Source organism: Neovison vison, chromosome 11 (assembly GCF_020171115.1).
Source record: "Neovison vison isolate M4711 chromosome 11, ASM_NN_V1, whole genome shotgun sequence".
NCBI lineage: Eukaryota > Metazoa > Chordata > Mammalia > Carnivora > Mustelidae > Neogale > Neogale vison.
The window spans coordinates 164,817,493-164,840,467 of record NC_058101.1 but is presented as its reverse complement, the minus strand read 5'-3'; the positions used below and the strand labels follow the sequence as shown (position 1 = coordinate 164,840,467).

Genomic DNA, 22,975 nt, shown 5'->3' with positions numbered 1-22,975 from the left:
GATCAAGCCCCACATCGGGCTCTCTGCTCAGCAGGGAGCCTGCTTGTCCTCTCTCTCTGTCTGCCTCTCTGCCTACTTGTGATCACTCTTTCTCTGTCAAATAAAATCCTTCAAAAAAAAAAAAAAGAAAGAAAGAAAGAAAAGAAAAGCATTGAACGTAAGTGTAGGTGAGAAGTTCCCTGGATGGGAGTGAAGGATAAAAATACAATCAGAGCAACTATACTTTGAGGAGGGATGGAGAGAAGAGGGGAGGAGAGAGGAGATAAAAGAGGAAGAAAGGGGATAAGGGAAAGGAAGGGAAGGGAGGGGGAGGAAAAGAGAGGGAAATAAAAATTTAATCAGATCCCTGGTTATTTCTGGCTCCCAGAGATGTCACATGAGCAAGACAGAGGGGGATGTGGTCAGCTGAAAAGCCGCCTCTCTTCGCTACCCCCACCCGGCCCAAGCAAACATTTCAGTGCTGCAATGCGCCCCGTGAACTGCTGTTTGTTAAATGACTGGTCCTCGTAAAGTGTGTCTCACGGTGTATTCCTCACAGCAGTGAGCCACAGCAGCCTCTACGGTAACCAAACTCATCCCCACCCCTTCCTGACCATGCGAGAAATCATCCTTTTGGAAACAGGACGCTTCTCTGGGAACCTTAACCGTGGGGGACCCGCCCTCCTGGCCTTGGAAAAGGCCCACATCTAGGGGGCAGAGAAAGGGCAGGAAGGAAGGCGACGAGTAGTAAAGAAGCCTTAATGCTGCTTCCCACCCGGGTGGATAAGCAAGTCTAAGCTGGGCGGTCTCACCCGGCAGGCCTTAGTGAGTCCCCAGAGGTCATGAAGGTGGGGCCCGGCGTGGTCCTGGGCCCACAGCAAGCAACTTCACCTGGGGACCTGTTCGTAATGCAAATCGCCTTGGCTCCACCCAGCCCTCCACCGTGGGAATCAGCGGAGACGGGACCTGGCCCTGTGCTTTAACAAGCCGTCCAGGTGCGCCGCGGCAGGTGGAGGAGGAAGGGATGGCCGAGCGCAACGCGGAAAGGAGGGCCTCTCCTTTAAGACCGAGTAGACGGCACCCTGCTGGCCCTGCGCGAGCCTCCCAACAGCCCGCAGTGGGCGACCGCGCTCAGGTGGGGCTGGGAGGAGCCTAGAGGGCGGGAGCCCGGGGCGCCCAGCGCGCGGGGCTGGCGAGGCGCCTGGCTAGCCGCCTTCCCTGGGGAAGGGCCACTGGGACCACGACGGCACCGAGGGGGCCCCCGGGTAACCCCATTTACCTTCCCGGCCCGGGCGACTGGGCCCCGACCCGACCCGACCCGCTTGCCCCGGGGCTGCGCCGCTGTGCCCGCGGGGGGCTCGGGGCGGGATGCGGGTGCGGGATGCGGGCCGGGCCTTGTCTCACCGCGGGCGCCGGTTCCGCACAGCCGCGGGGACCCCGGCTCCCGCCACCGGCGGCATGAACCTCAGCAGCACGAGCAGCGCGGCCGAGAGAGTGCCCAGGGCCATGCTCTGGGGTGAGTGAGTGAGGGCGTGGCGGCTCCCGAACCCGGGGGGTGGGAGGTTGTGATAGAAACGGGGAGCCCCTCCCCGAGCCGGCCCGGCCCCCTCGCTCCCCTCCCTTCGCAGGCTGTGAGCTAAACCAGGAGAAGCGGACTTGCACGGTCAAAGCCCAGAAGGAGGGGAAGCAGGACTGTAAGCTGCTGCTCAGTACGGTGGGTGCCCCACCACCACCACCACCAGAAGGGGTGGTTGGATGCAGCCGGGAGGAACCTGGACAGCTGCAGAGGAGCAGGGGGGACACTCTGGTCTCAGAAGGTGGAACCAGGGTTTCCCTCCGCTGCCCTCAGGTGTTGAGGTGGCCTATCTTATCTTCAACCGCTCTCAGATATGCTTGGGGGAGAAAGCCAAAGAAGAGATGAACCTCGTGGAAATCCTGCCGCCAGCCTGCCAGGAAGACAAGAAGACCAAGCCCATCACCATTGCCTCGCTTCAGGCCTCCGTGCTACCCATGGTGAGCCTTTCCCCGCAGACCTAGGGAGACTGCCTGCCCCGGCGCTAGGAGGGCCTGCTCAGGCCTCAACTCCTGGGTAGGGATGGACAGACACAAAGGGGGGATACAGTCGTTCCGCAGCAGGTTAGCCCTTCCTCAGAGACCGTGTAGCCCTGACCAAAAGCCCGGGCCCGTAGGAGGCAGAGAGCCCCATGTCCGACCCAGCGCACCCTTTCCTAGCTGCGTCACCTTGGGCCAGTTTAACCCCTCTTCAAAATCACATTTTTAAATCTTTTAATGCTGGTGACAGGACACTGTTGATGACTTCCATACTGACTGTGTATCCAGAAATTCTCTTACTTCTAATAAGTTATCTTGAGCTCTCTATGCAAATCATCGTTAATAGCAGTTTTTTATCTTTTTTAAATCCAACTACACCGTCTAGGGCCTCCAGTATAATATTGGGTAAGATTATAACGGTATATGTCCTTGTTCATATAGATATATATTTAGAGATTTATTTATTTGAGAGAGAGAGCAGGTGTGTGTGAGCGTGGAGTGGGAAGAATCTTAAGCAGACTCCATGATGAGCCCAGAGCTGGATCTCCTGACCCTGATATAATAACCTGAGCTGAAACCAAGAGTGGGCCGCTTAACCAACTGAGCTGCCCAGTGGCTTTATTTATTTGACAGAGAGAAACTCAGCAGCGAGAAAGGGAACACAAGCAGGGAGAGTGGGAGAGGGAGAATCAGGTTTCCTGCTGAGCAGGTGGCCCAGTGTGGGGCTCCATCCCAGGACTCTGGGATCATGACCTGAGCCCAAGGCAGATGCTTAAGAACTGAGCCACCCAGGCACTCTGAGATTTCTTCATTTTCATCATAAATGGTTAGCAAATGCTTTTTTACTCAGGTAATCATAGGTTCTTTATTTAACCTGTTAACATGGTAAGTTATATTAATAGAATACTATTCTGCCAACTTTTCATTCCTAAGATAAATACTACTTGATCATACTATAAACTTCTAGATTTGCTTTGCTAATATATTAAAACTTTTTTAAAAACTTACACACTCATAAGTGAGATTAATCCATAAACTCCTTATCTTAGTTGGGTATCAAGGCATACTAGCCTCCTGAACAGGGGGATGGAGTGTTCTCTCCTTCTATGTGGTAGAACAGTGAAGGTAAGACCAATATCCTCTCTCCCTGAACATCCGGAAGGCCTATCTGTAAAACTGCCCTCTAACTTTTTTCCCTTTATCTCTGAGATCCCCCTAAATCTCATTCATTGCCAGGGGTTTCAAAACCATGATACAAATGGAGACTCTGATACTTATTTCTGTAAGCCCACTCTCTTTCCTTCATGCTCCAGGTCCCCTGGCTAGCTCCATGTATCTGATACCTAAGAGATAACCCATACTTAACAAACCCAAACTCTTGATTTTTATCAATAATCTTTTCCCCTACCCCCAAACCTGATCCTCTCCCAGAATAAAAATGCTCTTCCAGTTAATCAGGACAAAAACTTCCTTTTTAAACACTGCATATCACCAGCAAATCCTGTTGGCTCTACCTTCAGACATCTACCATCCAGTCTGACATTCTGGGTTACAGAATTAAACCCAGCCCAGTGCCTGTTTTTGTAAATAAAGTATTATTGAAACACAGCCACACACCTCTATGTATGTATTATTCATACCAGTTTTCACTCAGTAACAGCAGAACTGAGTAGTCTCGCAGAAACCATATGGTTCACAAGCCTAAAGTATTTACCGAATAACTACAGAAAAAAGTTCTCCAACTCCTGATCTATTCTATGCACAGCTGCCAAAAGGATGCTTTTAATTTTTTTAAATATTTAAGTAATCTCTCCACCCAGTGTGGGGCTTGGACTAACATCCCTGAGATCAAGAGTTGCAGGCTCTTCTAACTGAGCCAGCCAGGGGCTTTAAGAAGGATCCATTTAAACACAAATCAGACCACATGGCTTCCCTTTTCACTTCAAATGAAATCCAAGATCCTTTACGTTCTGGCCTGCTGAAACCTCTCTTAATCTCAACCTTTGCTACTCTCCCCAACTTAACGCTGCTCAAACCACACTGACTTTCTTGACTGTACCTTGAAAATTCCAAACATACCCCTTCCTAGGAGTCTTGCGTTTACTGATCCCGTGAGGACACACATACCCCCCACTTCAATTGAACCTTTGCTCATATGTCCTCTCACTGAAGAAGTCTTCCCTGACCACAAACAGCACCCCCTCTTCCTACCCTCCCATAATCATTTGATTCCCCCATGGGACCTGTCACTGGCTCAGTCTTCATTTGTGCCATATCTTTCTCCCCAGCCAGGATCTAAGCTCCAAGAGAGCAAGGACTGCCTGTTTCATTTACTGCCTTCACCACAGTGCCTATAAAACAGTGCCTTCTATACTATGGAAACTCAGTGTAGAATGATTGAGTGAGTAAGGAAGTGAACAGTGTGGGACCCGTTTGTCTCAATGTTTCCATTTCTTTGAGTTGGTTTTTTTGTTGTTTTTTTTTGTTTTTGTTTTGTTTTGTTTTGTTTTAGAGATTTTTATTTATTTATTTGACAGATAGAGAGATCAGGAGTAGGCAGAGAGAGAGGAATGGAAGCAGGCTCCCCGCTGAGCAGAGAGTCTGAGGCGGGGCTCAGATCCCAGCACCCTGAGATCATGACCTGAGCCCAAGGCAGAGGCTTTGACCCACGGAGCCACCCAGGCACCCCCGAGTTGGTTTTCAAATCTGCTTTACTGAGATATAATTTACACTCAGTAAGAGTCACCAATGGGCTCAATGCCTTTGACAAGTGGAGCCACCACTGCTGTTGAGGTAGAGAAAATTTCCATCACCCCCCAAAATTCCCTCATGCCTCTCTGGAGTCAGCTCTTTCCACCTACCACTGCCTCTGGCATCCTTTGATCTATGACTTTCTGTCACTATAGTTCTGCCTCTTCTAGAATTTCATCTCCATGGAATCAGGCAACGCATATTCTCTTGTACCTGGCTCTTCTCGCTTAGTGTAACAGTTCTGAACTTTATCCATGTTGTTGGTTTGTAAAAGAGTAGGTGCTCCTTTTTTATATCAGAGTAATATTCTATTCTACAAAGGGATATATCTGTTAAGGTCTATTCACTCACTTGTTAATGGATATTTGGGTAGTTTCTAGTTTTATACTACCATGACTAAAGCTGCTATGAACATTTGAGCGTATTTGTATGCACATATGTTCTCATTCCTAGTGAATACCAAGGAGTAGAACTACCGGATAAACCTATATTAAATTTTATTCTCCCCTCCCATCCTCTTGTCTATGTTCAACTTTATACAAAACTGCCAAACTGTTTTTCCAAATTACTATACCATTTTGCATCCCTACCAGCAGTGGATGAGAATGCCCGTGTTTCACATCCTCACCAACACGTTGCATTGTCAGTCTTAATGTTAGCCATTCTAGTATGTATGTAGTGGCATCTCACTGTGGTTCTTATTTCTATTTCTTTGATAACTAATGATATTGACCATCTAATTGGTTTTTGGCCATTTATGTATCTTCTTTTGCAAAATGCCTGTTGAGATGTTTTGCCCATTTTTAGGTTGAATTATTCTTATTGAGTTGTAGTTCTTTATATATTTTGGATACAAGCCTTTTATCAAAAATATTTATTTCAGGGTACCTGGGTTGTTCAGTTGGTTAAGCATCTGATTTCAGCTCAGGTCATGATCCTGGGGTCCTGGGATAGAGCACTGCATTGGGCTCCCTGCTCAGCGGAAAGCCTGCTGCTCCTTCTCCCACTCCCCCTGCTTGTGTTTCCTCTCTTGCTATCTCTCTGTCAAATAATAAATAAAATCTTTAAAAATACATACATATATTTATTTTTCAAATATTTTCTCTTAGTACATGGCTTGCCTTTTCATAATAGTTTTTTCAAAGAGCACAAGTTTTTAATTTTATAAAGTCCAATTTGACATTTTTTTCTCCTTTTTTAAAAAAAAGGTTTCATTTATTAGAGAGAGTGCATGAGCAAGGGGAAGGGCAAGGGAAGAGGGAGAAGCAGGATCACTGAGGAGGGAACCTGATGAGGGACTCGATCCCAGGACCCTGAGATCATCACCCAAGCCAAAGGAAGATGCTTAACTGACTGAGCCATCCAGGTGCCCCTGACATTTTTTTTTCTTATGGTTCATTTTTTTGGTGTCCTGAGAAATCATTACCAAAACTAAGGTCACAAATGTTTTCTTCTAAATTTTCTTCTAGAAGTGCTATTGTTTTAGCTCTTATATTTAAGTCAATGATCCATTTCAAGAAATTTTTTTACATGGTATAAAGTAAGGATAATGAGACTTTTTTTTCCAAGTGTCTGTCCAGTGCTCTAGTACCACATTTTTTAAAAAGACTATCCTTTCACTGTACAATTGTATTGGCATTTTGCCGTAAATCAATTGACCATATATGTATGTGTATATTTCTATATTATTTTGTTGATTTATTTTTTTACCTTTTCTCTCCTAACAGTGATTTGGTTATCATAGAATTATAGGGAGTCTTAAAATTAGTATGAGTCTTCCAACTTTGTTGTTCCTTTCCTAAATTGTGTTGGCAATTCTAGGTCCTGAGCATTTCCATGGAGATTTCAAAACAGGCTTTCTTTCCTAATATTTTTTTAAGATTTTATTTATTTGTTTGACAGAGCGCACAAGCAGGGGGAGTGGCAGGCAGAGGGAGAGGGAGAAACAGAAACAGGCTCCCTGCAGAGCAGGGGAAGCCCTATATGGGGCTCCATCCCAGGTCATGGGATCATGACCTGAGCTGAAGGCAGTGGCTTAACCAACTGAGCCACCCAGATGCCATAGGCTTTCTTTAAAAATCATCTGTTGGGATTTTGATGGAGGTTGTATTGAGTATATAGACTTTTTTGAAGGGAATTGGCATCATAACAATTTTGAGTCATTAATAATTGAACATATGCTTCTCTAAGTCTTTCATTTTTCAGCCTAGCGTATGTCGTTAATGTAACTTTAACTTTTGCTACTAATATTTTGGAGTGTTCAAGGAACTGGTCATGTACACACTTTGTAAAATCTACCCCAACATACTGCATGATTTTGGGTGCTGCCAAAAATTGCATTAATGTATTTATTGAGAGATAATTCGTGTACCATAAGCTTCACCTATTAAGGTACAATCAGATGGTTTTCAGTAAATTTTTTTTTAAAGATTTTATTTATTTACTGACAAAGAGAGATCACAGTAGACAGAGAGGCAGAGAGAGAGAGAGAGAAGCAGGCTCCCTGCTGAGCAGAGAGCCTGATGCGGAACTCGATCCCAGGACCCTGAGATCATGACCTGAGCCGAAGGCAGCGGCTTAATCCACTGAGCCACCCAGGTGCCCGGTTTTTAGTAAACTAAGGGTGGTGTGACCATCACAGTCTTAGTTTAGAACATTCTCATCACCCCAAAAAGTAACTCCATACCTACCAGCAGTCACTCCCCATCCCCTACCCCTGCAGCACTAGGCAACTGTTAATCTATTTTCTGTCCCTCTAGATTGGCCTGTTCTGGGCAGTTCATACGAATCATAAAGCGTGTGGTCTTTTGTGACTGCTTCTTCTTTCACAGAACACAATGTTTTTAAGGTTCATCTGCGTGATAGCATGTAACAGTCCTTATTTTAATTGCCAAATGATATCCCCTGTTTGGATCATCCCATATCTCAGTCATCCACTCAGCAGTTTATGGAATTTGTTTTATTTCTACCTCCTATGAATGCTATTGTGAACATTCATGTACAAATTTTTGGATGAACCTATGTTTTCATTTCTCTCAAGGATATACCTGTGGGCGCAAATGCCAGGTCACATGGCGGCTTGATGTATAGAACTTTTTGAGGAACTGCCAGAGTCTTTTCCAAAGTAGTTGCACCATTTCACAGGTGGGAGGATTCCGATTTTCCCACATCCTTTCAATGCTCCTTATTGTCTGTCATTTTGATTACTCGTTTTATCGGGTATGGACCGGCAGTTCAACATGTTTTTTTTTTTTTAAGAGTTTATTTATATGCTTATTTGAGAGAGAGCACAGGGGAAGGAGCAGAGGGAGAGGACCAAGCAAACTCCACACTGAGCATGGAGACCGACATGGGGCTTAGTCCTAGGACCCCAAAATCATAACCTGAGCTGAAATTAAGAGTTATGGGACACTTAACCGACTGAGCCACTCTGGTGCCCCCAGTGCGGTTCTGATTTTCTTTACCTAATGACTAATGACATTGAAGCTCTCTTCATGTTTTTATTGGTCATTTCTGTATCTTTTTTGGAGCATTGTCTACTCAGGTGTTTATTCATTTTTTAAAATTGCATTTGAATTTGGTATTTAATATTAGTCTTCTTTAAATCACATGAGGTTTTTATATACTCTGCATATAAGCCCCTTATCAGATGATTTGCAAATATTTTTCTCCCATTTTCTGAGTTGTCTTCTTTCTCAATGACATCATTTGCAGCACAAAAGTTTTTAATTTTGGTGTAGTCCAATTTATATGTTTTATCTTGTTGTTTGTGCTTCTGGCTTTGAATCTAAGAAACTGTCACCTAATCCAAGGTCATGAAAATTTGCTTCTATGTTTTCTTCTAGGAGTTTTATAGCTTTAGCTCTTAGAGTTAAGTCTCTGACCCATTTTGAGTTCTTTTTTTTTTTTTTAAGATTTTATTTATTTATTTGACAGGGATCACAAGTAGGCAGAGAAGCAGGCAGGGGGTGGGGAAGCAGGCTCCCTGCTGAGCAGAGAGCCTGATGCGGGGCTTGATCCCAGGACCCTGGGATCACAACCTGAGCTGAAGGCAGAGGCTTAACCCACTGAGCCCCAGGTGCCCCTTTTTTTGTGTGCAGTATAAAGTATGCAAATGGTGGGGCACAGTTAAGTGCCCACTCCTGGTCTCGGCTCAGGTCAAGATCTCACATTCATAGCTTCAAGCCTGCATCTGGCTCCAGGCTCCATGTGGAGTCTGGTTCATATTCCCAGATCCTCTCCCTCTGCCCCTCCCTGCTCATGCTCGCTCCTGTGTGCGCTCTCATGCTCTCTCTCAAATAAATAAAATCTTTAAAAAAATATTTTAGGGGTGCCTGGGTGGCCCAAGCTAAAGGCAAACGCCCAACTGACTGAGCCACCCAGGCACCCTGAAATTTAATTTTTTTAAGATTTTTATTTATTTATTTGACAGATCACAAGTAGGCAGAGAGGAAGGCAGAGAGAGGAGGGAGCAGAGCAGAGAGCTGAGCAGAGAGCCCGGTGTGGGACTCGATCCCAGGACCCTGAGACCATGACCTGAGCTGAAGCAGAGGATTAACCCACTGAGCCACCCAGGCATCCCCCAAATTTTATTTCTCACAATTTTTTTAAATTTTAGGTATGCTCCATGCCTAACATGGGGCTCAAACTCACAACCCAGAGATCAAAAGTGAAATGCTCTACCGACTGAGCCAGCAATACATAAAAGGACGATAAATATATCATTATATTTATTGGGACTTATCCCAAGAATGTACAGTTTTATATATTGCTGAATTCCATCTGCTAATATCTTATTAAGGATATTCGCATTGGGGCACCTGGTTGACTCAGTCAGTAGAGTATGCCACACTTGATCTCGGGATTGTGAGTTTAAGGCTAAGTTGAGTATACTGTTGAGTATAGAGATTGTTTAAAATCTTTTTAAAAAAAGGTATTTGTTCTATATTTATGAGCAACATTGAACTGCGGTTTTCTTGTCATTTCTTGTTTCTGTCTGGTTTTAGCATTAGGGTAATGCTGACCTCATAAAATGAGAAGGAAGATACTCTCCTGTTCTCTGAAATAGTTCATAGAAATTTTTTTTTCCTTAAATATTTTGGTAGAACTCATGTGTGAAGCAATCTGGTTAACTACAACTTAAATTTCTTTAATAGATGTAGGACATAGTGGGTTGTTTTTTCTTAAGAGAGCTTTATGTCTTTCAAAGAATTTTTCCATTTTGATCAAGTTGTCAAATTCATTGGCATCGAGTTGTCCATAATGTTCCCTTCCTTTTCTGGAAAATCTGTAGTAAACTCTATTCTTTTGTTCCTGATAATGGCAATTTGTGTCTTCTTTCCATTTTCCTTGTACAGTCTGGTTACAGGTTTAATATTTTTATCCATCTTTTCAGGAACCCGCTTTTGGTCTCAACTTTTCTCTGTTGTTTACCCACTTTTGAATTTTATTAAACTCTGTTCTTTATTTCCTTTCTTCTGTCTATTTGGATTTTAATTTGCTCTTCTTCTAGTTTTTTAAAGCAGTATTTTATATTATTGACTTTTTTTTTTAGACATTTGGTCTTTTTCTGATACAACCATTTCATGCTTTGATATCCTTCTAAGCACCTTTCTGACTTCATCCCACAAATGTTGATAAGTACAGTCTTCATCTTCATTCCATTTAAATTATTTTATAGTTTTCTTCTTTAGATTCTCTCATTGATTTCTAGTTCTATCTCACTGTGGTCTGAGGAAATCTCTCTATATATAATTTCTGTCCTGTGTTCTAACTTTTATGACCTATAACATGGTCTAGTTTGGTGAATAGTTCCTTAATTCTCAAAGAATGTGTGTTCTGTGGTTGTATGTATTGTTTTATTACTGCCAGTTATAGCAAGCTGGTGGGTAATTTTGTTGGAGTCTTCTGTATCCTTACTCATCTTCTGTCTACTTGATCTGCTACTAAGAAAGGACTGTCTGTGCTTTTGTCATTTCTCCTATCAATTATCAGTTTTTACTTCATGTATTTTTAAGTTATTTTATTAGGCACATATACTAGGATTGCTATAGCTTCTTGATTAGTTGATCCCTTTAAAATGAAATGCCACTCTTTATCTGGGGTAAATACTCTGAAGTCTACCTGGTCTGATTAGAGCCTCTAGCGCCCTTTTGATTACTGTTTGTGTTAAATTTTTCCTATTTTTTAATTTTCTCATATTACTTTTAACTTCCATATCTCTCTATAAAGTAGGTTCCCTTTAGTTACCATATAATTGAATCTTTCTTATTTAGCCAATCTAGTCATCCCTGCCTTTTAATTAGAGTATTTGGATTGTTAATATTTAAAATAATTATCAACAAGGCTGGATTTTACCTATTGTCTTGATACGGGCTTTCCTATTTGTCCTGTCTGTGTTCCTTTCTTCTTTTTTTCCTGGCCTTGTTTTGGGTTAGCTAAGTGGGTTTTATGATTACATTTTCTTTTTTTTTTTTTTTTTTTTTTTTTTTTTTTTTTTTTTTATTTGAGAGAGAGACAGTGAGAAAGAGCATGAGCGAGGAGAAGGTCAGAGAGTGAAGCAGACTCCCCATGGAGCTGGGAGCCTGATGTGGGACTCGATCCTGGGACTCCAGGATCACGCCCTGAGTCGAAGGCAGTCGTCCAACCAACTGCGCCACCCAGGCGTCCCTTATGATTACATTTTCATCTCCACTATTGGTTTCTTAGATATATCTCCTCTCTGGGCGCCTGGGTGGCTCAGTGGGTTAAGCTGCTGCCTTCGGCGCAGGTCATGATCTCAGGGTCCTGGGATCGAGTCCCACATCGGGCTCTCTGCTCAGCAGGGAGCCTGCTTCCCCTCTCTCTCTCTGCCTGCCTCTCCATCTACTTGTGATTTCTCTCTGTCAAATAAATAAATAAAATCTTTAAAAAAAAAAAAGATATATCTCCTCTCTTTATTATCTTTTTTGTGGTTGCTCTAGAATTTATAGATGCATCTTTAAATTACAATAGTCTATATTCAAATAGAATTATGCCACTTCATGAATGATATGAAAATCTTGCTTCAGTACACTTCATTTCTCATTTCCCATCCTTTGTGCTATTATTGTAATAACTTTGGTTTCCACATATGCTCTAAATCCCACACTACATTGTTAATACTTTACCTACGACCCTGAGATCAAGACCTGAGCTGAGATCAACAGTCAGAGGCTTAACCAACTGAGCCACCCAGGCATCCCTTAAGTGTTTATTATTTTAGTGACCTCTCCATCCAACATGGGGCTTGAACTCACAACCCCAAGATCAAGGGTCGTACACTCTTCGACTGAACCAGCCAGACACCCCTAGACAGTCTGTATTTTAAAGAGATTAGAAATTAGAATAAAACATTGTTATGTTTACCATTTCTGGTAAACTTTGTGTAGAGTTCTAGGTTGATACTTTTGCCTTCAACACTTAATAACATGGCTCCATTGGCCTTCTAGCTTGCATAATTTGGAGAAATCTAGCATCCTTATCTTCAGAAATTCCTCTTTATGCAGTGTCTTTTTTTTTTTTTTTTTTAACCTCTGGCTGCATTAAGATTTTATCCTCATCACAGGTTTGGAACAATTTATAAAATGCCTTGAGGTTCTTTGAACTTCTTAAATCTGTAGGTTCGTTGTTTTCATCAAGTTTTGAAAATTTTTGGCCATTATTATGCAAATACTTTTTTCTGCTCCTCACTTCTCTCTTGGGGAGTCCAATTACAAGTCTATTAATTGTGTTCAAACCTACCTATTTTGTCTCCCCAATCTATCAATTACCAAAATAATTTGTGTTTAAAACTCCCTCTTATGATTATGGATTTCCAGTGGGTTCCTCTTATAATTTTATTATTTACTTTATATATGTTTATTTTTCAGTTGAAAGGTTTTTTTTTATAATTGTAGATTTACATATAACTGTAAGAAATAATAGAGATATCCCTATATATTTGCCCAGTTTTCCCCAAGTAACATTTTGCAAAACGGTAATCTAACATTGAAATGAGGATATAGGCATTGATACAATCAAGCCATCTTGTTCAGTACAATTTCATCACCAAAGTTCATATATTTAGCACCAATGTGGGACGGGGGAGACAACAGGGATCCCTCATATTAACCTTTTATAACCACACCCACCTCCCTTTGCCTCCTGTTCTATCCCTATCCTCTGGCAACCACCAACCTAGTCTCCATTTCTACAGTTTTTGTTCTAGAAATGGTATCATACACATGTAACTTTTTTGGAACAGGCTTTTTTTTGTGTTTTTTTTTTTTTCTCAGCATAATCTCCTGGAGTTTCATCCAAATTGTTTTGTGTATTCTTTTTATTGGTGAGTAGTATTCCGTGGTCTCACTGTGCCACAGCTCAACCATTCATCCGTGGAAAAACTGAGCTGATTCCACGTTGGGGCAGTTATGAATAAAGCTGCTATGAACATTTGTGTAAAAAATTTTATGTAAGTGTAACTTTTCCTTTCTCTGGGATAAATTCCCAGGAGTACAACTTCTGGGTCATATGGTGGTTTCTTGCTTACTTGACTATATTGCCAAACTGTTTTCTAAAGTGGCTGTACCATTTACATGAGTGATTGCCATTTTCTGCATCAACACCAACATTTAATGTTGTCACTGTTTCTGTCTTTAGCCATTCTAAAATGTGTGTCTTGGTATCTCACGGTGCTTTTGAGTTGCATTTCCCTAATGGCTAATGAGGCCAAACACCTTGTCGAATTTATTTGTTATTTGCCATCTCTGTATTCAGTAAAATGTCTTTTCATGTCTTTTGCCCATTTTTTACTTGGATTGTTTTGTTACTGTTGGGTTCTGCTAGTTCTTTATAGATTCTAGACACTAGTCCTTTGTCAAGTCTGTGGTTTGCAAATATTTTCTCCCCAATCTGTGACTTGTCTTTTTATCCCTTCCAATGAACTTTTATGGAACAAAATTAATTTTGATGAGGCCTATCTTACCAGTTTTCCTTGTATGACTTTTGCTATTAGAAAGTCTGAAAACTCTTAGTCTGCTCCAATATCACAGACTTTCTATGGTTGTTGTCCAAAAGTCTTATAGTTTCCTGTTTTATACTTAAGCCCATGATCTGTTTAGAAGTAATTATGGTAGAAGTTGTGGGGTTTAGGTCAAGCTTCATCTCTTTACCTATGGGTGTCTGCTTGCTCCAGCACCATTGATGGAACAAACTCTCCTCTCTCCCTTTAACCAGTTGCACGCCTCTATCAATGATCAGTTGCATGTGGGTCTATTTCTAGGTCTTCTGTTTCATTGATCATTGTATCTCTCCTTCCAATACCACACTGTCTTGATACTGTAGCTGTAGTCTTATGTATGTTTAGACTGTGTTGTTGGTGCGTATGATAAACAGAATTATCTTCCTGATAAACTAATATTAGTTCTTTATCCCTAAAAATGCTTATTGAATTCAAGCTTACATCATCTGCTATTTATTTGTTTTCCAATTTTCTCTTAATATCCATTTTCCTTTATTCTGTAGCAATGGAATTCATGACTTTTAGCTGGCCACCAGCTACTGCGAATAAGGCATGGCCATGAAGTTCTGGCCAATGGAATGTAAGCAGAAGTGGTAAAGTGTCCTTAGAGAGAGATCACATGACTGTTTTTATCCCTTCCTCCTTCCTGCTGGCTGGAATATGGATGTGATGGCTAGAATGAGCAGCCATCCTGGGCCAGAAGGTAGAAGCCATGTACTAAAAATGGTGGAGTAACACAATAGGAAGAGCCTAAATCCCTGGTGATTGAAGTCCAGTATACCCGCAGCTGACCACTTATATCCAGGTTTAGTTCGTGTGACAAAGAAACAAGCTTCTATCTTATGTAAGCCAGTGGCATTGAGTTTTCTGCTATTTGTTATCAAACCTAGTCCTAACAAATACAACTAGCTTCATTTTTATAAGGATTTTATTATTTTTTTTAGCAGTTTTAGGTATACAATAAAATCGAAAGGAATATACTTCATACCCCCACACATACACAGCCTCCGCCATTGCCAGCATCCCTCCCTAAGTGGTACATCTCGCTTCATTTTTGTTTTAATAGGTGTGCTTGCAATAACAGATACCCAAGTACAGGGACTCAAACACACTCCAGATTAATTTCTGTCTTGGATAGAAGACATCCAGAGATAGGCAGTACCAGGCTGGTAAGATGGTTCCATGTTCACCAAAGACTCTCTTCTCTTTCTCCTCACCTTGGTTCAAAACTTCCTTCCTCAGGATCATCTTACAGTCCAAAAAGGCTGCTGCAGGGGGTATAGCTCAGGGGTAGAGCATTTGACTGCAAAAAGGCTGCTGCAGCTCCAGCTCTCACTTCTGCGTTTAGGGTAAGAGGTGAGAAGAAACAGGAGGAGACCAAAGGGGCTTTTCTCAGTTCTCTGTCTGCCTCTTAAGGAGTCTTCACACAAGCGCCATCCACCAAATTCTGCTTGTCCAGAAATTAGTGACATGATCCCAGCCAACTACACAGGAAACTGGGGAATACGGTCTTTGGTAGGTACAGTATTTGAATAGTATCAGGCCACTGATACTATTTGGAAAAAAGGAAGAATGTATATTGCATGAGGCATGAGAAGCCTCTGCCACACCTGCTGTGTATGCTTCCATATCTTTTCTTCAGTCTTTCTATGTGCTTATGTTTTAGGCATGTATCTTATATGCAGTAAGTAACTATGTTTTATGTTAATCTGTCTGGCCAATATAGTCTGTTTATGTTTACTGTGGTGCTGATATACTTGGGTTTATTTGTAACATGTACTTTGTGATTCTGTATTCCTTACTTTTTCATGTTTTGTTTTTCTTTTTTCTCTTTTTCCTGTCTTTTATGAGGTTAAGGTTTCTTTTCCCCATTTCTATTGGTTTGGAAGCTGTTGAATCTCATTCTAACTTGTATTGATTCTTAATTTTTTAACAATCATGCATGATTAGTCTAAAATTAATATTTTATTCTCCCCCTTCCCTAAAACAGTCCAGGGAAATTTTCTGATTACCCTCTTCTTAACTTACCTGTTACTATGCAGTGTCTTAGTTGCAGCTTGTTTTAAACCCACTTGATACTAGTCAATACTAGTGTGATTTGTTTTACAGTGATGCTTACTTGGATTTTTCTTTGTTGACCAACTTGCTTGCTCACCACTGCTGCTCGTATCCACTTCTTCCTTCTCCATGTAATTGCCCTCTTAAAAAAAAAAAATCTTTAAATTTGATTTAGTTAACATATCGTGTATTATTAGTTGCAGGGTTAGAATGGAGTGATTCGCCAATTGCATATAATACCCTGTGCTCATCACATCACATGCCCTCCTTAAGGCGCATCACCCACTTACCACATACCCCCACCCACGTCCTCTCCAGCAACCCTCAGTTTCCTAGAATTAAGGGTCTCTTAGGTTTGCCACCCTTCCTGTTTTTATCTTATTTTTCCTTGCCTTCCCCTATGTTCATCTGTTTTGTTTCTCAAGTTCCACATATGAATGAAATCATATATTTGTCTTTCTCTGACTCATTTATTTCATTTAGCATGATACCCTCTAGCTCCATCCATGTCATTGCAAATGGCAAGATTTCATTCTTTTTGATGACCAAGTAATATTCCTCTGTGTGTGTGTGTGTGTGTGTGTGTGTGTGTACCACCTCTTCTTTTTTTTTTTTTAATTTCAGTTGATTAACATAGAATGTGTTATTTGTTTCAGGGGTACAGGTCTGTGATTCATCAGTCTTACACAACACCCAGCACTCATTACAACACATACCCTCCCCCATGTCTATCACCCAGTTACCCCATTCCCCAACCCCTCCCCGCTCCAGCAACCCTCAGTTTGTTTCCTAAGATTAAAAGTCTCTTATGGTTTGTCTCCTTTCTGTACCACCTCTTCTTTATCCATTCACCTGCCAATGGACATCTGGACTTCTTCCATAGTTTGGCAATTGTGGGCATGGTTGCTATAAACATTGGGGTGCACGTGCCCCTTGGATCCCTAAGTTTGCATCCTTTGGATAAATACCTAGTAGTGCAGTTGCTGGGTCGTAGGGTACCTTCATATTGTTTTTAAGGAACAGGAGGAAACTCCATACTGTTTTTCAGATGGCTGCATCATCTTTTTTGAGACCTCATTGAGTAGGTCTGAGAGTAGTGAACTTACTTGGGCTTTGCCTGGAAATATCTCTTATTTTACTCATCCCTTCATCATAGTTTAGCTGTGTATAATTCTACATAGAGAGGTAGTTTCCCTCAAAACTTTGAGGATTGACATTCTCTTCTCTTTTTTGACGTTGCTGTCAAAACCTTCAGTCTGGTTATTGTTCCTTTTTTGGAAATCTGTGTTTCCTCTCTGGTTTATTTTAAGATAAACTCTTTGTTTTTGCTTCCACCATTTCACTATGGCATGTTCAGGTGTACATTTGTTTTTATTTATCTGTTCAGGATGTAGGTTTCCTGGATGTGAGGATCTATGTCCTTGATGGTTTCTAGAAGCTCTTGGTTATTGCTCTGTGTATTGACTCCATTGCTTCTAGTCATTTACTGTGAATAGACGCGTGTTGGATCTGCTCGTTGTATCCCCCATACCTCTCAGGTTCTCTTTCATATTTTGTTTGTCTCTCTCTGCTGGGTACTGGGCAGTTTCTTCACAGCATAATTCCAGTTTACTGATCCTTATTTCAGCTGGTTTATTCTGCTTTTTAACCCTTTGTTCAGTCTAGAAGGGGCATTTGGTTCTTTCTATTTCTCCTAATACCTCTTCTCATGGTTCTGATTCCTATTTTTGTTTATTTGACTTTTATCGATCTGATTTCACAATTGTTTAGATTGTTATTCTTTTGATACAGGTTCTTGCCTGTGCTGGTCTGTCGTCATTTTATTTCCTTCTGCTCACTCTAATGGGATTGTGTCTTGTCTGTTTTGTCATTTTCAAGATGTTATTTATTGGGTTGCCTGGGTGGCTCAGTTGGTTAAGCATCTGCCATCAGCTCAGGTCATGATCCCAGGGTCCTGGATGGAGTCCCACATCAGGCTTCTTGCTCAGCAGGGAGCCTGCTTCTCTCTGCCTCCTTGTGCTTTTTCTGTCCCTCTCTCTGACAAATAAATAATTTTTTTTAAAAATATTATATTTAGTTGAGAGAGAGATAGAGAGCCAGAGAGTACAACCAGAGGGAATGGCAGAGGGAGAGGAAGAATGTTTTGTAATTTTAGATGGGGAGATGTCTTCAGGGTCTTTTTTTTTTTTCTGAAAGGATTCCATGTGAAGAAAATTGACAGTGTCCCAAGGGAATAGTTTTGCATTTGTGTTTGCCATTTGCCCAGGACTGTCACCAGCCTGGGATTTTAGACAAGTTTCTTGACTAGGCAGTACTCACCAAGTGAATTCAAACTCTGTGTGAGTGAGAGGTAGAGCCTTGGGGTTTTTGGGTTCTCATAGGAGACTTCTTTTATCCCTTTTGCATTTCCTTCCATCAGTGGTAGGGGGAGGAGGAGTTCCTGGTAGGTGGGTTTGGAATTCTGGAGTCTCCTCACCTCACCCTGACCCTGGAGCTTTTTATTGAGGTACAACCCTTGGAGGGTCCTGGCCTCCATTCAGCAGGCTCCGTGACAGCACTCCTTTCTTGAGCCCAGGCCCTGTCTCCTATCCATGAGTTTGTGTTAAAACCCAAGGTCATTGGGCACCTGCGTGGCTCAGTGGGATAGGCGTCTGCCTTCGGTTCAGGTCATGATCCCAGGATCCTAGGATGGAGCCCCACATCAGGCTCTCTGCTTAGTGGGGAGCCTGCTTCTCCCTCTGCCTACCTCTCTCTCTAGCAAATAAGTAAGTAATTTTTAGGCAAACAAACTCCAGGCCAGAGCTGTTTTCAGGCCCATCCCCCCTCAGCTGCGCTCGGCCCCTGCACACGCTGCCCCTTCATTTCTGGTGCACGGGACCCCTTCCTTCTGTCTTACTATGCAGCCATGCAATGAAAACATTGGAGCACATTTTATCCAACATTTAAAGGTGTTGCTGGTTGCAGAGTTTCAGTTTTCACTTATCTCCTTCCCGTCTGAGTTCAGAATTCTAAATTCCTCTCCCAAAGCCTCCTTCGTTCCCTCCTCTGTGAAGTCAGGACATCTCCATTGTGGGACTGTCAGGAGGGGCTCAATGGATAAAGCCCATAAAATGCTTGGCCTAGGGCATGGCACATAGTAGGCAATCAGTAAATAGGAGTATCATCATCAATACTCCAGAAAATTTGATAAGTTTGCAGAAGTGTAAGGGAAAAAAATATTGTACTGTGCACTGAAAATTGTGGTTTACACTTAAGAGAAGTCTAACTTATTCGCACATACATCCACACTGCTGGTACTATACATACCACCTAGTGTCTGCTTTTCCCATTTGGTCAGTGTCTTATTTGGGTGAGCTGCCCTAACAAAATATCACAGAGTGAGGGGCTTAAACAACAGACATTTATTTTGTCCCAGTTTCTGGAGGCTGAAGTCTGAGACCAGGGTGCCAGCATGGTCAGATTTGGGGAAGGACCCTGTTCCTGGCTTGCCGGTGGCTGCCTGCTTTCTGAACTCCCATAGCACAGAGACAGCGACAGAGGGAACGCTCTGGTCTCCTTTACAAGGACACTCATCCCATCCTGAGGGCTCAGCTCTCATGACCTCATTTAATCCTAATTACCTCTCGAAGGCCCCACCTGCAGATACCCTCACACTGGAGGTTAGGGCTTCACCTAAGAATTTGGGGGATACTCAGTAGCAGTCAGGATTCTCTATGGAACAGTGGCCCCTCAGTTTGGAAGCCTGTCTGGGATCTTTAACAAGAACGGGTTTATCAGATTCCCATTCTCCTCCGACAGAACCTACCTCAACAGGAAGGGGCTGATGACACAGTGAGGCCCAGTGCGTCTAGTTGGTGTCTGGGGGATCCGTTCCGAGTGTTTCTGTCAGAGACCAGCCAGCAGGCAGCTGCCAGAGCTGAGCCAGCCCATCTTCTCTGCTCCTGCCCTCGTATCCCTCCCCCTGCAGGTCGTCTTCATGGGACTGGAGCTTTCTCCTCCAGTCACTTTCCAGCTGCGGGCTGGCTCTGGGCCTGTGTTCCTCAGTGGCCAGGAATGTTACAGTAAGTCAGATCCTGGACCCAGGGGAAGTCTCAGAGTGCTATGCCTCGCACAGGGCCAAGGAGGGAAAAGGCACTCCAGCGCTCGGGGGATTCTGGAATTACTGGCAAAAATCCCCAAAGGCAGCATGATCGCCAGTCGTCTGGACTGGAAGTCCTCCTTTACCCGCCGGCGCCTCTGGGCCACAGTCCCCTTGCCTATAGCATGAGGGTGGGGTGTACTTGGTCACATCTTCAAAGAGCAGTTGGGAGGGATACACGGGATATTCAGGAACAAGTTTGCATGATGCCAAGTACGACCCGCACTTGGAAGGTTAGCTGCCATGAAGCATGGAGCTGGGAGAGTAATATGGGCCCCAGCCAGCCTAACTCCCTATGAAGGCAGCTGCTGACTCCCTTCATAGCCTCCTTTGTCCAGTTGTCCCTCCTCCCTCGGGGCACTGTCCTACCCCAAGCCCCTGGCAGCCTCTGCTTCCTTCAGGATGAGGTCTGCATTCCTGAGCTGCTCCCTCTGCCCACCCTTGCCCTCCTCTGGCTCCTTCCCAGCCAGAGCCACAGCTGGCCGCTTCCCCTGCCACCCCAGCCCTCTGGGCTTCTGGACCCCTCACCCCACCCAACCCTCTACTTTGTCAGGCCAGAAAGGGTCTTGAGGAGGCAGCAGGTGCTGGCTTCCCCAGGGTAGCTCTGAGAACAAGACCCATGGCACGGAATGGGAGCTAGGTGGAGACCCCGAGCTCCGAGGCCCTGCCCCCTTTCCATGCAGACCTACCCTGGGAAGAAGAGGAGGAGGAGGAGGAGGAGGAGGAGGAAGAGGAAGGTGACAGCGAGGAAGTTGATGACGACGACGACGACGACGACGACGACGATGATGATGTAGATGTGTCCCTAGAGGAGAACACCCCTGTTAAACAAGTCAAGAGGCCAGCGTCCCAGAAGCAGACAAGCGTTGCCAAGGTGAGGGAAGGGACCCCCAGAGGCTCCTCAGAAACCCAGCCAGGTCTTTTGCACGGAGTGTGCCTGATTGTGCCGAAGCCTGGGCAGGACCGCCAGTTGCTCAGCCTGGGTGCTCCGCCCAGGTGCCCCGCGGGCATCCGCTCTGACCCTGGGCCCCACCCTAACTGGCCCAACACCACTGTTTGGTTCCCAGAAAAAAAAGGTGGAAAAAGAAGAGGAGGCAGTGAGGTAACTCTTTCCATCTATTAACTTGGCCACAATCTTGTAGCAGGGGTGCATGGGGCCAGAAAGGGCCTGGCCTGTGTGCACACGGGTACGAGTCCCCTGCCGGCTGCCACACCTCCTGGAAAAGCATGAAAGTATTCTTACCTTCGGACCAAATTCCACTATGGCGATTCCTCCCAAGGATCCCATCCAAAATATGGGATTTTGTAAAATGATAGGCACCAAGATAGGCATTATTTAAGTAGTAGTAAAAATGGAAGCATTCTAAATGTCAACCAATGTACTAGCTAATTAAGCTATGTCACATTTTCCCAATGGAATGTGACCTAATGTCTATGAAGAATATAGCATACTGGGAAGTGTTTATAGAATTAAAAAAGATAGGATAGTAAGCCACTTTCATGTTATTTCACATGTTTTTAGAAGAAAACAAAGCAAAAAGCCCAAAAGGAAACACACCAAAATGTTAATACTGGTAGGGAAATAAAATAAGTAACTTAATCTCTATTTGCTATATTTTGTGGCACTTAGTTAAACATTACTTTTATGATGAAAAAGACCTATTTGTGATTGAAAAAAGAAAGCAGATGGACGCCTGAGAAGAACAAGACATGTTATTTAGAATAAGAGCGAGTCAGAGTGGTCCCCGGCAGGTGACAGGTGGAGAGGTGAATTCTGCAGCCCCCAACTCCCCCAGTGGGCACGAAGAGGGTCTGTGCTACTGGTGTCAGGCTGAACACTCTCTCCTTCCCACCCACTCCCCCCTCCCTGCTCCACCCCCACCCAATTCCAGATCCAGTCTTAAAGACAAGAGTCCTGTGAAAAAGGTGAGTATCAGAAGAAGGGGTGGGGGGCGAGACGGGCAGATGGAGGGAGTGGGACACGGGCACCCTCCCTTCTCTCTGTAGGCCAAACCCACATTCAAACCTAAAAAGCCCGGATCCAAGAAATGAGGGGCCAGGAGGGTCCTGGCTGCAGTGACCGAGGGAGAGCCAGCTAGAGCACCATGCAGGCTGGCCTTCCTTCCTCGGCACGTTCTGCAGGTTCCCCCCACCACCAGCCTCTCTCCATCTGAGTCTGAATGGGATGGAGCTATTAGGGGCGACACAAGAGACCCTCAGCCCAACGCAATTTTCAGCAGGACCTGGAGGGAAACTCCAGCCTCAGGGCCACAATAAAGTTTGCTTTGCCAGGACCTTGTTTCTGCCATCTGTTCGCAGAGGCCTGCCTTCTTGCTGCAGTGAGCCTGTGTGCCCGGCAGAGGGCGGCCATGTGCCAGCTGGGTACTGCGCTTGTCCTCTAACTCCCACCTCCCCCCAGTTTTGTTGTGGGGGGAACCAAGTGTCTCAACCCCTTACCCTGCTTCAGCTCTCTGCCTCCGGCCTGAGGGAGCTCCAGCTGGTGTGGGTCTTCCTGTGTCCACACTCCCTTGTGGCTGGCCAGTCTTCCAGGTACCAAACCAAAGGGCGAGAGCTGCCCACCCTGCCAGGAAGGGCCTTGTCCCCCGTCAGACTAGCCTGAGGATTTCTCCTGGCCCTGATCGCGTCTGTCGGTTGTCAAATACACAGGACATCTGGTGGAACCCAGGAGGGGGGATGCTAGCCGTGCACTCCCAGGCTTGCCTCCTGCTCAGGGTGGGCTCCTGCTCATTTGTGTGATTTGTGTGAAGCTCTGTGTCAGGCGAGAGCCCAGAGGCCTGTAGCTCCAAGGAGACCCTTCCAGGCTGGGCACGTGAGTAAGGCAGGCTGTAGAGGGTCTCTCACAGGGGGTGGATGGGTGAACACTCTTAACCCCCGTGTGAGGAGGCTTCCCCCAGGACAGCTCCTGGAACCACGGAACAGGGCTCCCCAAAGTGTTTGGAATAGCAAGGGGGTGAATG

The 22,975-nt window shown here is 44.2% G+C and overlaps 1 protein-coding gene across 1 annotated transcript; it reads left to right on the top strand.

The window, feature by feature from the left end:
* Window positions 1-1,437: 1,437 nt before the first annotated feature.
* NPM2 (nucleophosmin/nucleoplasmin 2) lies at window positions 1,438-22,208 on the top strand. The gene is made up of 8 exons (XM_044268156.1): window positions 1,438-1,495; window positions 1,608-1,693; window positions 1,867-1,992; window positions 19,827-19,947; window positions 20,681-20,871; window positions 21,065-21,099; window positions 21,890-21,923; window positions 22,005-22,208. Exons 1-8 carry the CDS (start codon window positions 1,438-1,440, stop codon window positions 22,047-22,049), a joined length of 696 nt encoding a protein of 231 aa, XP_044124091.1. The 3' UTR covers window positions 22,050-22,208.
* Window positions 22,209-22,975: the final 767 nt, after the last annotated feature.

Coding starts and splice junctions, on each gene's coding strand:
- NPM2 (XM_044268156.1), top strand. CDS start 1,438: ATGAACCTCAGCAGCACGAGCAGCGCGGCCGAGAGAGTGCCCAGGGCC. Junction 1,993..19,826: donor AGGCCTCCGTGCTACCCATG/GTGAGCCTTTCC, acceptor CTCCCCCTGCAG/GTCGTCTTCATGGGACTGGA. Junction 19,948..20,680: donor AGATCCTGGACCCAGGGGAA/GTCTCAGAGTGC, acceptor CTTTCCATGCAG/ACCTACCCTGGGAAGAAGAG.